The following is a 16237-nucleotide window of genomic DNA, read 5'->3' on the forward strand; positions in this document are numbered from 1 at the left end:
TACTTTGCCTTTGACAATTTCTCAATAATTATTGTACTACTACCATCATGCTGGGCTGAGTGGTCACAGGCAGAGCTGGATTCAAGTGTGTTCTGTCAAGTCTTCCCTTATTTCCTATAAGGCACTGAGGCCAAAAGAATATTTCAAAGAGATGTGACATTGCATTTTAAATAAAGTGTTTTTTAAAAGGTTCTTCTTGTCTCAGTTGAGTTCATTGCAACATCATTGTATAATAATGAACGATTAGGAGTGACAAAAATGCTCATCAGTAGGGGAATTCATCGCTACTGAACTGTATGAATGCATTATGTTATATCCATATGTGAGAGAGTAGGCAGCTAGTAAAATGAATGAAGTAGACCTAGATGTATTGATGATGTATAGAAAAACAAATCAAGCTGAGGTCTGTTATTTTATCTGTTATCTGTCTATCTAATAATTTGTTATGGAAGAAAACGCTACAGAACAGAATTATGTGTAAATGTTTAACACTTGGTATCTACTCATCAAACTGTTATGAGTGATTTCATCTGAGGAGTGGAAAGTGTTATGAGTTACTTTATTTCCTTTTTATATTTCTATTTTGTGATAAAACAGTAATGATTTTGAGGATTTTAAATGTAGAAGAAATATCAACTTATGACTTTTTGTTACCTGTCTTGCTCTCCTTCCTCTAGCTGCTTGGGCTACAATCTTTGCTTTTTTCATTTTCCTTCCAAACTGTAGCCACTCTAACTGAATCCCCTTAGTGGGCTTCTCCTATCTGAATCCTTTTTATCCCTCAAGAGCCATCTCTGGTTCCCTGAGGAGCATTGCTGGATTACTCAGATGTGTTTTATTATCTTCCCTTTGTGTTCCCATGGTACCCTGGGAAATCTTCCTTAGTCACTTGTGTCTAGGGCAGGAGCTGTTATTTGATTTTGTATTCCACGGACCTGAGTGGGGTACCTGGCACATGGTAGAAATTCATTAAAAGGGGTTTCAGTGTTAAAATAATAAAGCATAAAATTTGGAGTAGATCTTCTTAATACCAGCATGTATCCTTTTGTGTAGGTTGTCATATTATGCTATTTTCCTTGAAGCTCTGTGTGAAGATACCTGTTTTAATTAAACTGCAATTTATATCTCAGGATATGTTGAGTTTATGTTGATAGGCTATCCTAAAAGAACTCCAGGCAGTTTATTTAAATGTAATATGATTTCTTCAATTCTAATTGGAGGACAGGAGAGTGATAATTTCATACTTCATTGTAACACAAAACAATATGGAGTATTTCTTATAATATCTCCAAATGCATTAAAGAAAACTTGCATTTGTGTGCTTTGAAATGTGTTATGATAAACAAAAATTGCTGTTTCTTCTGCATGTAAATTGCTTGTCTAACAGTTTGTTTTCTTTTTAGGTTCAACAGATAGATCGTGTGGTAGAAGTTGTGGAGGAAACAATTAAAGGTAATTGTTGAAAGTCAGATAAGCACATGTATATATTATTTGAACTGTATTATAAAATACTACTTAGTTAATATTGTTAAGCATTTTTATGGAAGTTATTGTTGGACAAAAATCATAAAATTTTGTCCTTGACTGCTTTGTGCATTGGCCAATCCAATATAGGAGGCATATATTTGGTTGGCTTATAAATGTCAGGAATAGTCTTTTTAAAAAATCTTATTTTTATTTTAGCGTAAAATAGATTTAATTTGAACCTGAGATCAGGAAGACAGAATTTAATTTTAAAATAAGGAAACAGCTTTATTTTCAGTTTTATTGAGATATAATTGACATTATTTGCTTGTTTTTATATCACATAATTAGCTGCAGTTATCCCTTCTGAAAGTACTTTAAAAGTAGTATTCAGTTTTGATTCCTCTTCTATGTATAATTTTTGTAGTTACAGAAAATAGAATTATGCTTTGATTGTTTTATTAGCCAGTGTTCTTTGAAACAGATTCTTATTGAAGCCACTGAGGAATAAACCATTCTTAATTCTGTGGATTAATTTGTAAATATAGTCTACTTTTCTTCTGTTAGATTAGTACAAATGAAAACTGATAATATGATATTAAAATATTAAGTGAATTGAGGTTCTCACTTAAAATTTTTACCATTTTTTTTAATAAATGGGAGTTTGTGTTTTAAAAAAAACAGTCTACTTCCATCAAATTGAGATTTTTAACCACATACCCTTCCTGCTGGCTTGTATTTACTACCTTCCACATGCCTTACATACCTTGCACATTTTGAGTCTTTAATTTATTAGGTGACCACAGAATATGAGAATTTTAGACTATACCTTAGTCTTCCTTGAAATCCTGAAATAAAATGAACTGTCACGATTAAAAATTTGTAGCAGTGATAACTTTGAATATTGTTTTTCAAACTATACCTCAACCCCATCTTGTAAGGTCTAGAAGTATCACTACTAGCATTTATTGTGCACTTACAGTGTGACAGGCACTATGCTAAGCATGGAGTAAGTCATTTAATTTTACAACAGTACTGTGAAGTACAGTGGGTACCTCCTCTGTTTTCCTCATTTTTTAGAAGAGGAAGTTGTGACAGAGGGGCACACAGGTAGTAAGTGCATGGTTGGAATCTGAATCTAGGCAGTCTGATTCCGATGCCTGTTCTCTTAAATTTGACACTACATTCATACTATACCATGATGGCTGTGCTCTCTCCCAGTTGAGAGTCACCGCCTTAACGGTTGTTCAGTTGAACTTCTTAAGGCAGTGCTTCAGGATGCTTGAGGGTATTGTCGCTTGAGTACCAGGCATATACTAGCCATTAAATACTTTAAAAAAACTGAATGACAATAAAGATCATGCAGGAGGAAATCTAGGTGACCATAGGTGTGGCAGTTACTTTTCAGGTGTAACACCTAGGCATGATCTGTGAAAGAAGTAATTGATGAGCTGGACCTCATTAAAATGAAAAACTTCTGCTATGCAAAAGACAGTGTCAAGAGAATGGGGAGACAAGTCACAGGCTGGAAGAAAATATTTGCAAAAGACATACCTGATGAAGAACTGTAATCTAAAATACACAAATAACTCTCAAAACCTAACAACAGGAAAATAAGCAACCTGATTAAAAAATGGGCCAATGACCTTATCAGAAACCTCACCAAAGAAGATACACAGATGGAAAATAAGCATATGAAAAGATGCTCCACATCATATGTCATCAGGGATGACACCAACCAGCCTGTTTCCTCCAAGAGTTAGCTCATTGCTACAAATTTCAGATTTGCTTGAAAGGGGCTTATTATGAATAACAAAAGATGCTCCTTTCACCCTATCACTCAGGAAATCATAAGAGTTTTAGGAGATCGATCTGTACCAAGAACTGGGGATGGTGACCAAATATGTATTTCTTATATCACAATATCACAGAAGGCCTATCACTTCCAGGTTGGGTTAATTAGGGATAGCATCTCACTGAAGAGTTTTGCTTAAGTGGGTTTATTGGAGAGACTGTAGTTGGGTTTAATTGTGATAGTCTACAGCAAGAGATGAGTTGAAGATGAAGTTGCTGTGGGTGTTCACTGGCAGGTTGGTTTGAGGGTGGGAAGATTGATGAATTAAGTCTTGGTAATACAACAGGAGAATTTCAGAGATGGGAGAAATAATTTTGTTAGATACCCTTAGTTTGCAGATGAGGAAGCTGATCCAGGAAGGGGTTAAGGGACTCATCTGAGATCTTCCTGTTAATGGAGATCTGGGCCTGTCACTGAAACTTCCATTCTTCACTTTCTTTTTCTACTGCCAAGTCTTACAAGACAGCACAAGTTAGTGAAATAATGTGGTCCTTGTAACAGTTAACTACTTGTTGGTTGTTTTTCAGTAAGTTACTTTTCTGAGACTCAGTTTTCTCAGTTTAAAATGGAGAGAATTAAATGGATAAGACTTTTGAGATACCTGGGATATACTAGGGGAAATGCATGTTAATATTTACTTCTTACTACCCCCTTAATACTTAGGGTGCAGGAATAATCTAACTGACCTCCGATTGCAGTGATGCTCCTTTCGATCAGACTGTATATACGGCTGTAATTTTCTGGGAATATCTCACTCTCCTGTATGTGTACCTTCGGTAGCTGCTTGTTACCTACAAAACTAACTTGTGACTTCTACCTCATTCTACCATTTCCGCTTTTTCTTCCATTAATTCCGTACATACACCTTTTGCTCCAGTCAACTGTACTGCTTGATATGTCTTGTATATTATTTGCAGTTTGCTTCACATTCATCTTAGGATCTTGCACAGAAGTGGATAAGTTCTGTTTCCCTCCAGATCCATTCCCCACCCTTCCGCACCTTGATGTGTGTCCATGGAGGCAGACCTGTGTGGATTGCATCCGTAGGATCCTTGCTACCTGGCATCTACTTGGATTTCTCCAGTTAGAGGTTGGGGGTGTGACTAGAGTGTGAAATGGGAGGATTCGTTCCCCTCTCTCACTCCCTTCTTATCTGCCCGTCCTAACCTGAAGGTCACAACTCCTGTCAGGTGGCCCTCTCTATTCATCTTTTTTTGCGGGTTCCTGTAACTCTTCCTTTCCTTTGCTTTTTCAGGCCCAGGGGTGAAAACACACCCCATTGTTGCTAGCCTGAGAGTACTGCATTGTCTCTTGTTGGTTTTTCTACTTGCCAAGCTTTAGTAAATAGTCCCTTTATTAAAATCTCTTCAGTTATGCAGTGTGCCATCTGCTTTGCTGGGACCCTGATTGATAAATGCTCCATGGAGAAGAAGGCTGTGCCGAGGAGGGCCAGATGGAATGCAGCCTGACGAGAGGATTCTGCTGTAACTGTCTTGTTTCCACATTTGATTCCTGTTGGGCTGTCTTCATATGTCTTCCTTGAAGGGGGTTTGGACACACAGCCTCTGCCACAGCCTGTTTGCATTCTTCTTGTGGTATACCAAATAGTATTTTTTTAAAAAGGTATTAATAAGATACACTGGTGATAAAAACATTTAAATCTATTGTAATTACAAGAAAACCAAACAAAGCATATTACCTTTATATCTGTCTTGGTTGGAGCAAACTGGAGAATTTAAGATATGCTGAATGAGTTCTCACTGTTCGACACTAGTTGCCTGAAAATTCCATCCATTTATAGCATTTGCTTTAGGAGACACCATATTATAAAGACTTTAGGATTTTCTTTTGTATCATCTTGATAAGTTGAACAAGATATGTAATTAAAGCTAAGGGAAGAAGTACAATATTTAAAGGATTTACCTTTTTTTTTAACATCTTTATTGGAGTATAATTGCTTTACGATGGTGTGTTAGTTTCTGCTTTATAACAAAGTGAATCAGTTACATATATACATATATCCCCATATCTCTTCCCTCTTGCATCTCCGTCCCTCCCACCCTCCCTATCCCACCCCTCTAGGTGGTCACAAAACACCGAGCTGATTTCCCTGTGCTATGCGGCTGCTTCCCACTAGCTATCTGTTTTACATTTGGTAGTGTATATATGTCCATGCCACTCTCTCACTTTGTCCCAGATTACCCTTCCCCCTCCCCGTATCCTCAAGTCCATTCTCTAGTAGGTCTGCATCTTTATTCCCATCTTGCCCCTAGGTTCTTCATGACCGTTTTGTTGGGTTGTTTTTTAGATTCCATATATATGTGTTAGCATACGGTATTTGTTTTTCTCTTTCTGAAGAAGTGACTTACTGCACTCTGTATGACAGACTCTAGGTCCATCCACCTCACTACAAATAACTCAATTTCATTTCTTTTTTATGGCTGAGTAATATTCCACTGTATATATGTGCCGCATCTTCTTTATCCATTCATCTGTCAATGTACACTTAGGTTGCTTCCATGTCCTGGCTGTTGTAAATAGAGCTGCAGTGAACATTGTGGTACATGACTCTTTTTGAATTATGGTTTCATCAGATTATATGCTCAGTAGTGGGATTGCTGGGTCGTTTGGTAGTTCTATTTTTAGTTTTTAAAGGAACCTCCATACGGTTCTCCATAGTGGCTGTATTAATTTACATTCCCTCCAACAGTGCAAGAGGGTTCCCTTTTCTCCACACTCTCTCCAGCATTTATTGTTTGTAGATTTTTTGATGATGGCCATTCTGACAGGTGTGAGATGATATCTCATTGTAGTTTGACTTGCATTTCTCTAATGATTAATGCTGTTGAGCATTCGTTCATGTGTTTGTTGGCAATCTGTATATCTTCCTTGGAGAAATGTCTCTTTACGTCTTCTGCCCATTTTTGGATTGGGTTGTTTGTTTTTTTGATATTGAGCTGCATGAGCTGCTTGTAAAGTCTGTAGATTAATCCTTTGTCAGTTGCTTCAGTTGCAAATATTTTCTCCCATTCTGAGGGTTGTCTTTTCGTCTTATTTATGGTTTCCTTAGCTGTGCAAAAGCTTTTAAGTTTCATTAGGTCCCATTTGTTTATTTTTGTTTTTATTTCCATTTCTCTAGGAGGTGGGTCCAAAAGGATCTTGCTGTGATCTATGTCATAGAGTGTTCTGCCTGTGTTGTCCTCTAAGAGTTTGATAGTGTCTGGCCTTACTTACACTGGCCTTACTTACATGTAGGTCTTTAATCCATTTTGAGTTTATTTTTGTGTATGGTGTTAGGAAGTGTTCTAATTTCATTCTTTTACATGTAGCTGTCCAGTTTTCCCAGCACCACTTATTGAAGAGGCTGTCTTTTCTCCACTGTATATTTTTGCCTCCTTTATCAAAGATAAGGTGACCATATGTGTGTGGGTTTATCTCTGGGCTTTCTATCCTGTTCCATTGATCTATATTACTGCTTTTGTGCCAGTACCATACTGATTACTGTAGCTTTGTAGTATAATCTGAAGTCAGGAAGCCTGATTCCTCCAGCTCCGTTTTTCTTTCTCAAGATTGCTTTGGCTATTCGTGGTCTTTTGTGTTTCCATACCAGTTGTGAAGTTTTTTGTTCTAGTTCTGTGAAAAATGCCATTGGTAATTTGATAGGGATTGCATTGAATCTGTAGATTGCTTTGGGTGGTAGAGTCATTTTCACAATGTTGATTCTTCCAATCCAAGAACATGGTATATCTCTCCATCTGTTTGTATCATCTTTAATTTCTTTCATCAGTGTCTTATAATTTTCTGCATACAGGTCTTTTGTCTCCTTAGGTAGGTTTTTTCCTAGATATTTTATTCTTTGTGTTGCAGTGGTAAATGGGAGTGTTTTCTTAATTTCACTTTCAGATTTTTCATCATTAGTGTATAGGAATGCAAGAGATTTCTGTGCATTAATTTTGTATCCTGCTACTTTACCAAATTCATTGATTAGCTCTAGTAGTTTTATGGTAGCATCTTTAGGATTCTCTATGTATAGTATCATGTTATCTGCAAACAGTGACAGCTTTACTTCTTCTTTTCTGATTTGGATTCCTTTTGTTTCTTTTTCTTCTCTGATTGCTGTGGCTAAAACTTCCAAAACAATGTTGAATGAGAGTGGTGAGAGTGGGCAACCTTGTCTTGTTCCTGATCTTAGTGGAAATGGTTTCAGTGTTTCACCATTGAGCACCATGTTGCCTGTGGGTTTGTCATATACGGCCTTTATTATGTTGAGGTAAGTCCCCTCCATGCCTACTTTCTGGAGGGTTTTTATTATAAATCAGTGTTGAATTTTGTCGAAAGTTTTCTCTACATCTATTGAGATGATCATATGGTTTTTCTCCTTCAGTTTCTTAATATGGTATATCACATTGATTGATTTGCATATACTGAAGAATCCTTGCATTCCTGGGATAAACCCCACTTGATCATGGTGCATGAGCCTTTTAATGTGCTGTTGGATTCTGTTTGCTGGTGTTTTGTTAAGGATTTTTGCATCAGTGTTCATCAGTGATATTGGCCTGTAGTTTGCTTTCTTTGTGACATCGTTGTCTGGTTTTGGTATCAGGGTGATAGTGGCCTCATAGAATGAGTTTGGGAGTGTTCCTCCTTCTGCTATATTTTGGAACACTTTGAGAAGGATAGATGTTAGCTCTTCTCTAAGTGTTTGACAGAATTCTCCTGTGAAGCCATCTGGTCCTGGGCTTTTGTTTGTTGGAAGATTTTTAATCACAGTTTCAATTTCAGTGCTTGTGATTGGTCTGTTCATATTTTCTGTTTCTTCCTGGTTCAGTCTCGGAAGGTTGTGCATTTCTAAGAATTTGTCCATTTCTTCCAGGTTGTTCATTTTATTGGCGTAGAGTTGCTTGTAGTCATCTCTCATGATCCTTTGTATTTCTGCAGTGTCAGTTGTTACTTCTCCTTTTTCATTGCTAATTCTATTGATTTGAGTCTTCTCCCGTTTTTTTCTTGATAAGTCTGGCTAATGGTTTATCAATTTTGTTTATTTTCTCAAAGAACCAGCCTTTTTTTTTTTTTTTTTAAGAACCAGCTTTTAGTTTATTGATCTTTGCTATTGTTTCCTTCATTTCTTTTTCATTTATTTCTGATCTGATCTTTATGACTTCTTTCCTTCTGCTAACTTTGGGGTGTTTTTGTTTCTTCTTTTTCTTTTCTTATTTTTTGCTTTAGGTGTAAGGTTAGGTTGTTTATTTGAGCTGTATCTTATTTCGTAAGGTAGGATTGTATTGCTATAAATTCCCTCTTAGAACCGCTTTTGCTGCATCCCATAGGTTTTGGGTCATCGTGTTTTCATTGTCATTTGTTTCCAGGTAGTTTTTGATTTCCTCTTTGATTTCTTCAGTGATCTCTTGGTTATTAAGTAGTGTGTTCTTTAGCCTCCATGTGTTTGTATTTTTTACAGATTTTTTTCCTGTAATTGATATCTAGTCTCATAGCGTTGTGGTCAGAAAAGATATTTGATACGATTTCAACTTTCTTAAATTTACCAAGGCTTGATTTGTGACCCAAGATATGATCTTACTGGAGAATGTTCCATGAGCACTTGAGAAGAAAGTGTATTCTGTTGTTTTTGGGTGGAATGTCCTATAAATATCAATTAAGTCCATCTTGTTTAATGTATCATTTAAAGCTTCTGTTTCATTAATTATTTTCATTTTGGATGATCTGTCCATTGGTGAAAGTGGGGTGTTAATAAAGGCCCCTACTATGATTGTGTTACTGTTGTTTTCCCTTTTATGGCTGTTAGCATTTGCCTTATGTATTGAGGTGCTCCTGTTAGGTGCATAAATATTTACAGTTGTTATATCTTCTTCTCGGATTGATCCCTTGATCATTATGTAGTGTCCTTTGTCTCCTGTAATAGTCTTTGCTTTAAGGTCTATTTTGTCTGATATGAGAATTGCTACTCCAGCTTTCTTTTGATTTCCATTTGCATGCAATATCTTTTTCCATCCCCTCACTTTCATTCTTTATGTGTCCCTAGGTCTGAAGTGAGTCTCTTGTAGACAGCATATATACAGATCTTGTTTTTGTATCCATTCAGCCAGTCTGTGTCTTTTGGTTGGAGTATTTAATCTATTTACATTTAAGATAATTATTGATAGGTATGTTCCTATGACCATTTTCTTAGTTGTTTTGGGTTTGTTATTGTAGGTCTTTTACTTCTCTTGTGTTTCCTGCCTAGAGAAGTTCCTTTACCATTTGTTGTAGAGCTGGTTTGATGGTCCTGAATTCTCTTAGCTTTTGCTTGTCTGTAAAGCTTTTAATTTCTCCGTCATATCTGAATGAGAACCTTGCTGGGTAGAGTAATCTTGGTTGTAGGTTTTTCATCACTTTAAATATGTCCTGCCACTGCCTTGTGGCTTGCATAGTTTCTGCTGAAAGATCAGCTGTTAACCTTATGAGGATCCCTTGTGTGTTATTTGTTGTTTTTCCCTTGCTGGTTTTAATATTTTTTCTTCGAATTATAATTTTTGATAGTTTGATTAATATGTGTCTGAGTGTGTTTCTCCTTGGATTTATCCTGTATGGGACTCTCTGTGCTTCCTGGACTTGATTAATTATTTCCTTTCCCATATTAGGGAAGTTTTCAACTATAATCTCTTCAAATATTTTCTCAGTCCCTTTCTTTTTCTCTTCTTCTTCTGGGAACCGTATAATTCAAATGTTGGTGCGTTTAATGTTGTCCCAGAGGTCTCTGAGACTGTCCTCAGTTCTTTTCATTCTTTTTTCTTTATTCTGCTCTGCAGTAGTTATTTCCACTATTTTATCTTCCAGGTCACTTATCTGTTCTTTTGCCTCAGTTATTCTGCTATTGATCCCTTCTAGAGAATTTTTAATTTAACTTATTGTGTTGTTCATCACTGTTTGTTTGTTCTTTAGTTCTTCTAGGTCCTTGTTAAACGTTTCTTGTATTTTCTTCATTCTATTTCCAAGATTTTGGATCATCTTTACTATCATTATATCTTTTTCAGGGAGACTGCCTATTTCCTCTTCATTTGTTAGATCTGGTGGGTTTTTACCTTGCTCCTTCATCTGCTGTGTGTTTCTCTGTCTTCTCATTTTGCTTAACTTACTGTGTTTGGGGTCTCCTTTTCACAGACTGCAGGTTCATAGTTCCCCTTGTTTTTGGTGTCTGTCCCCAGTGGCTAAGGTTGGCTCAGTGGGTTGTGTAGGCTTCCTGGTGCAGGGGACTAGTGCCTGTGTTGTGGTGGCTGAGGCTGCATCTTGTCTTTCTGGTGGGCAGATCCACATCTGTTGGTGTGTTTTGGGGTGTCTGTGGTCTTATGATGGTTTTAGGCAGCCTCTGTTCTAATGGGTGAGGTTGTGTTCCTGTCTTGCTAGTTGTTTGGCATAGCATGTCCGGCAGTGTAGCTTGCTGGTCGTTGAGTGGAGCTGGGTCTTGGCATTGAGATGGAGATCTCTGGGACATCTTCGCTGTTTGATATTACATGGAGCTGGGAGGTCTCCTGTGGACCAGTGTCTTGAACTTGGCTCTCCCACCTTAGAAGTACAGCCCTGACGCCTGCCTGGAGCACCAAGAGCCTGATATCCACACGGCTCAGAATAAAAGGGAGAAAGAAAGGAAGAAGATAAAATAAAATAAAGTTATTAAAATAAAAAATAATTATTAAATTTTTTTAAGTAGTTAAAAAAAGAGAGCAGCCAAACCAAAAAACAAATCCACCAATCATTACAGGTGCTAAAAATTATACTAAAAAAAAAAAAGTAAAACGGACAGACAGAACCCTAGGAAAGATGGTAAAAGCAAAGCTACACAGAGAAAATCACACACAGAAGCATACACATACACACTCACAAAAAGAGAAAAAGAGAAAAAAATATATATATTGTTGCCCCCGAAGTCCACCTCCTCAATTTGGGATAATTCGTTGTCTATTCAGGTATTCCATACATGCAGGGTACATCTAGTTGATCGTGGAGATTTAATCCGCTGCTTCTGGGGCTGCTGGGAGAGATTTCCCTTTCTCTTCTTTGTTCGCACAGCTCCTGGGGCTCAGCTTTGGATTTGGCCCCGCCTCTGCGTGTAGGTCGCCGCAGGGCATCTGTTCTTAGCTCAGACAGGACGGGGTTAATGGAGCCGCTGATTCAGGGGCTCTGGTTCACTCAGGCCGGGGTTGGGGGGGGAGGGGCACGGTGTGCGGGGCGAGCCTGCGGTGGCAGAGGCCGGTGGGACGTTGCAGCAGCCTGAGGCGCCGTGTGTTCTCCCGCGGAAGTTGTCCCTGGGTCACGGGACCCTGGCAGTGGCGGGCTGCACAGGCTCCCCAGAAGGGGGTGTGGATAGTGACCTGTGCTCGCACACAGGCTTCTTGGTGGTGGCAGCAGCGGCCTTAGCGTCTCATGCCCATCCCTGGGGTCCACGCTGATAGCCACGGCTCGCGCCCGTCTCTGGGTCTCCTTTAAGCAGTGCTCTGAATCCCCTCTCCTGGCGCCCCAGGAAACAACGAGGCAAGAAAAAGTCTCTTGCCTCTTTGGCAAGTCCAGACTCTTCCCTGGACTCCCTCCCCGCTAGCCGTGGCACACTAACCCTCTGCAGGCTGTGTTCACGCCGCCAACCCCAGTCCTCTCCCTGCGCTCCGAACGAAGCCCGACCTTCAGCTCCCAGCCCTCGGCCGCCCCGGCGGGTAAGCAGACAAGCCTCTCGGGCTGGTGAGTGCTGGTCGACACCGATCCTCTGTGCGGGAACCTCTCCGCTTAGCCCTCCGCACCCTTGTGGCTGCGCTCTCCTCCGCGGCTCCGAAGCTTCCCCCTTGCCACCCCCACCCCCCACCCCGTCTCTGCCAGTGAAGGGACTTCCTAGTGTGTGGAAACTTTTCCTCCTTCACAGCTCCCTCCCAGTTGTGCAGGTTCTGTCCCTATTCTTTGTCTCTGTTTTTTCTTTTGCCCTACCCAGGTACGTGGGGAATTTCTTGCCTTTTGGGAGGTCTGAGGTCTTCTGCCAGCGTTCAGTAGGTGTTCTGTAGGAGTTGTTCCACATGTAGATGTATTTCTGATGTATTTGTGGGGAGGAAGGTGATCTCCACGTCTTACTCTTCCGCCATCGTGAAACTCCTCCTACATTTCTTTCTTTAAAAAATACTCATATGCACCTTAGTCTTGCTTTACATGGTCATTAAAGCCCGCCCCCCCTTAGTTTTTGGTATAAAAGCTTTGAAGGACATATAAATCTGGGTATTTGTTCTGATATATATATATGAAATCCTCTAAACAAAAAACATCTTTAAAAAAGTTCTTGTCTTTGGGAAAGGTAGTCAAACCAGATATCTTAAGATAAATGATTGCAAATAAATGTTGTGTATTGAAAATAGAAAAATGTTTTTACTGTTAAGTCATATTTCTTCTCTAGTCAGTCTCTAATAAAGGAGGCCTCAGTTGTTTTAATATGTTTGCTGGTATTTCGTTTAGTCTGATTTCAGTTGCCTCCAGTGTTGGTAATTGAAGGCTTTTCCAGTATGGTACAATCTGCAAGTTTAATTGATTTTCCATTTCCCCTACCTTCTCAGTAATTGATGTGATCTTGGATTAGGCTGACCTAAATTCCCAGGGTGCTTCACCAAACAGCTCTTTCTTATTTAACACATTGCTATTAATCTTCACTCTGTCAGAATTGTACTTTGCATTTGATACTAATTTAGAATATAAACTTTTTGTAAATTGAGACTGTAAGGCGGAACTATCTCAAGTGTGGTTTTATCAGTGTTAATGACTTAGCAACTTCTCTTTGGATGTCCGGTGGAGATTTACTTGAAGATGTTTCTAAACTTAATGAGTAAGTGAACTGAGCTTCGGTATATAGCATGGTACATCTGGGATAGTACTGAACCACAAAAGCACATCTCCTTTTTCAGTATTTGCTTTTCAATAAAATAATTTTCTTTTTCTTTTTTTTTTAACATCTTTATTGGAGTATAATTGTTTCACAGTGGTGTATTAGTTTCTGCTTTATAACAAAGTGAATCAGCTGTACATGTACATATATCCCCATATCTCCTTCCTCTGCAGTCTCCCTCCCACCCTCCCTATCTCAAGTGAATAAACTGGCAACATAGAGTAATTTGATGGCTCAGATGTAACTAGACAGGAAATTTAAATCTGATTTTCTCTTTTTCTTGAAAATTTTGATAATTAGAAGTATTTAATAGTTCGTTACTTTTTATTGTCCTAAAGCACAGAGCTGATTTCCCTGTGCTATGTGGCTGCTTCTCACTAGCTATCTATTTTACATTTGGTAGTGTATCCATGCCACTCTGTCACTTCGTCCCAGCTTACCCTTCCCCCTCCCCATGTCCTAAAGTCCATTCTCTATGTCTTTGTCTTTATTCCTGTCCTGCCCCTAGGTTCTTCAGAACCATTTTTTTGGTTTGTTTTTTAGATTCCATATATATGTGTTAGCATACGGTATTTGTTTTTCTCTTTCCGACTTACTTCACTCTGTATGACAGACTCTAGGTCCATCCACCTCACTACAAATAATGCAATTTCGTTTCTTTTCATGGCTGAGTAATATTCCATTGTATATATATGCTACATCTTTATCCATTCATCTGTCGATGGACACTTAGATTGCTTCCATGTCCTGGCTATTGTAAAGGGTGCTGCAATGAACATTGTGGTACATGACTCTTTTTGAATTATGGTTTTCTCAGATTATATGCCCAGTAGTGGGATTGCTGGGTTTTATGATAGTTCTATTTTTAGTTTTTAAAGGAACCTCCATACTGTTCTCCATAGTGGCTGTATCAATTTACATTCCCACCAACAGAGCAAGAGGGTTCCCTTTTCTCCACACCCTCGCCAGCATTTATTGTTTGTAGATTTTTTGATGATGGCCATTCTGACTGGTGTGAGGTGATACCTCACTGTAGTTTTGATTTGCATTTCTCTAATGATTAGTGATGTTGAAATATGCTTTGAATGGATACTCTTACGCATCATCACATTATGTAATCTCTTATGTAGTTACTATAGTCTGAATATAGTAGAAAAAGTTGTGCATTGGCTTTACATGTTGGGAACACTTCCCAGTCTCACTGGTGTAATTAGATAGGTGATAACTTCTGCCTTCTAATAACTAAAGGTGCCAGAAATTTATTGCTGTTATTTAGTTTTGTTTTTTTTTCTCATGAGCCTGTTTGTTTTAAGTTTATGTTCTGTGTTAATATGTGGTTACAGGTTGGTAAACATTGCATTTTGCCACCTTCTTAGATGTGTCAGTTCATGTCCCTTTCAGTCTTCTTTCCCTTCTCTCTCCTGCTTTGTTTCCCTCAAATAACCAGTCCTCTAACTTTACTTATTTATCCTCTGTGTTTCTTGTATGTTCTAGAATGAACTTATTTTTATTCACTGTATCTCTTTTACGTAACATTTTTTCAAATCATAATAATTTTAGAAGTAAGACCAGGCAAATGTCTTTATGTCCCAAGCAGCAAAGTTCTACCATAAGACTGTAAGTTGATTTTTCACATCACTTTCTTTTATAATAGCTAGTTTGGAATAATGGCTGGCAAGGACTGTTTATTGGAGAAACCACCAATGTCTTGTCTGTATTTCTCTAACTTTATAAGTTAAATTATCGGTCCTGTTTCTAGCCACAGAAACACTAAGCAGTCCCAGAATTATTTATCTCCAAAATCGCCAATAGATGCTCTGTAAAGAGTCTTCTTTAAACATTGGAAGTAGTCATGTTTATTTTATTTTTTAAAATAAAAGTAGTTAAGTAACTTTAATTTGTCAAATATTTTTCTGCCTTTAAAACTTTTAAAACTCAAATAAATGCATAAATGTGTCCCCCAGGTGAATTCTGCTGTGCTGGCTTCAGGCTTGTTTTATATGTTTTGGTTTGTCTTAAAGTTAATTACACTGCTTTTGTGTGTTCATCACTTATATTTCCCTTTCTGTTTGAAGATGCATTATCTTATGGTTTGCAACCAGCTTTTATTAATAATGGAATTTATTGATATGAAGACTTGGGTATTTCATTAACTTTGACTTCTTCATTCCAGAGTGCGAGTGGGGAGGGTGCATAGTGTTGAATAGTTTGTTAGGTTGATGATCGTGTTAGAGTTTGCACGTAACGCTGTTATAATGGTTCACTGGATTTGATTGTTCAAAACAAGGAGAGGAAATTACTTTAAGTTTGAACTTCTCAGGCTTCCCATGACCCAACCCTTGTGTTAGTGGTCCCACTGATCTGTCTGGTAAAGTAGCCCCATCCTTCCTTGTTTAAGTATTAACAGGGACTTGGCTGCTGTGAAAATTGCACTTACCTGTTACCTCTTTGCAAAGCTTGATTCTGCCTTGGCAGATTCCATGAAGGTGAGACTGCAAGTATTGTTGAATTCTCTAAAAATGCGTTACTGTAGTCTAGAGTTTTGTGAGAACTGTTCATGTTAAAACAGTTTATAAAGTTTGAACATTTATCATGTCTGTGTATTAATAATTTTCATTGCAGGTATTTGGTATTCTCAGATATAACAATTTCTGAGTCCCACAGTTCTAATTTCTATTTATTCTAATAGGATTTATTTAGTAAACAATGACAAGTAGATCAGTTAATCCTGTTTTGAGGCTCTCATAGAAAACATTAAAATTAATATAATAAAAAACCTTTAATGTACTTAAGTTCTTCCTTTGTTGTAACTACCTTTGTAGAGAATTGGAACGCGGTGCACTGCCTTTATACTCTGCGTGCATATGTGTGGTTTACTGCATGTCTGGAGAAGCGTTAGTCTTCATTTAAAGAATCTACTATTTTTGTTTAGTAAAATATAATGAGAATAGTTGGGATGATAAACTTAGAGAAAATAATCCTAGCAGATTTATTATGTTTTTTAAATAGAG

The 16237-nt window shown here is 38.1% G+C and overlaps 1 protein-coding gene across 2 annotated transcripts in view; it reads left to right on the top strand.

Moving 5' to 3' along the window:
* CDKAL1 (CDKAL1 threonylcarbamoyladenosine tRNA methylthiotransferase) overlaps positions 1-16237 on the top strand; it is a 649761-nt gene that overhangs the window by 182138 nt on the left and 451386 nt on the right. For both annotated transcript variants that reach the window (XM_082664020.1, XM_082664021.1), the window contains one exon: positions 1404-1452. In XM_082664020.1, coding sequence (XP_082520146.1) covers positions 1404-1452 — 49 coding nt within the window. The remainder of the gene's footprint in view (positions 1-1403; positions 1453-16237) is intronic.

The sequence above is a fragment of the Grampus griseus genome (assembly GCF_964374135.1).
Source record: "Grampus griseus genome assembly, chromosome: 10".
NCBI lineage: Eukaryota > Metazoa > Chordata > Mammalia > Artiodactyla > Delphinidae > Grampus > Grampus griseus.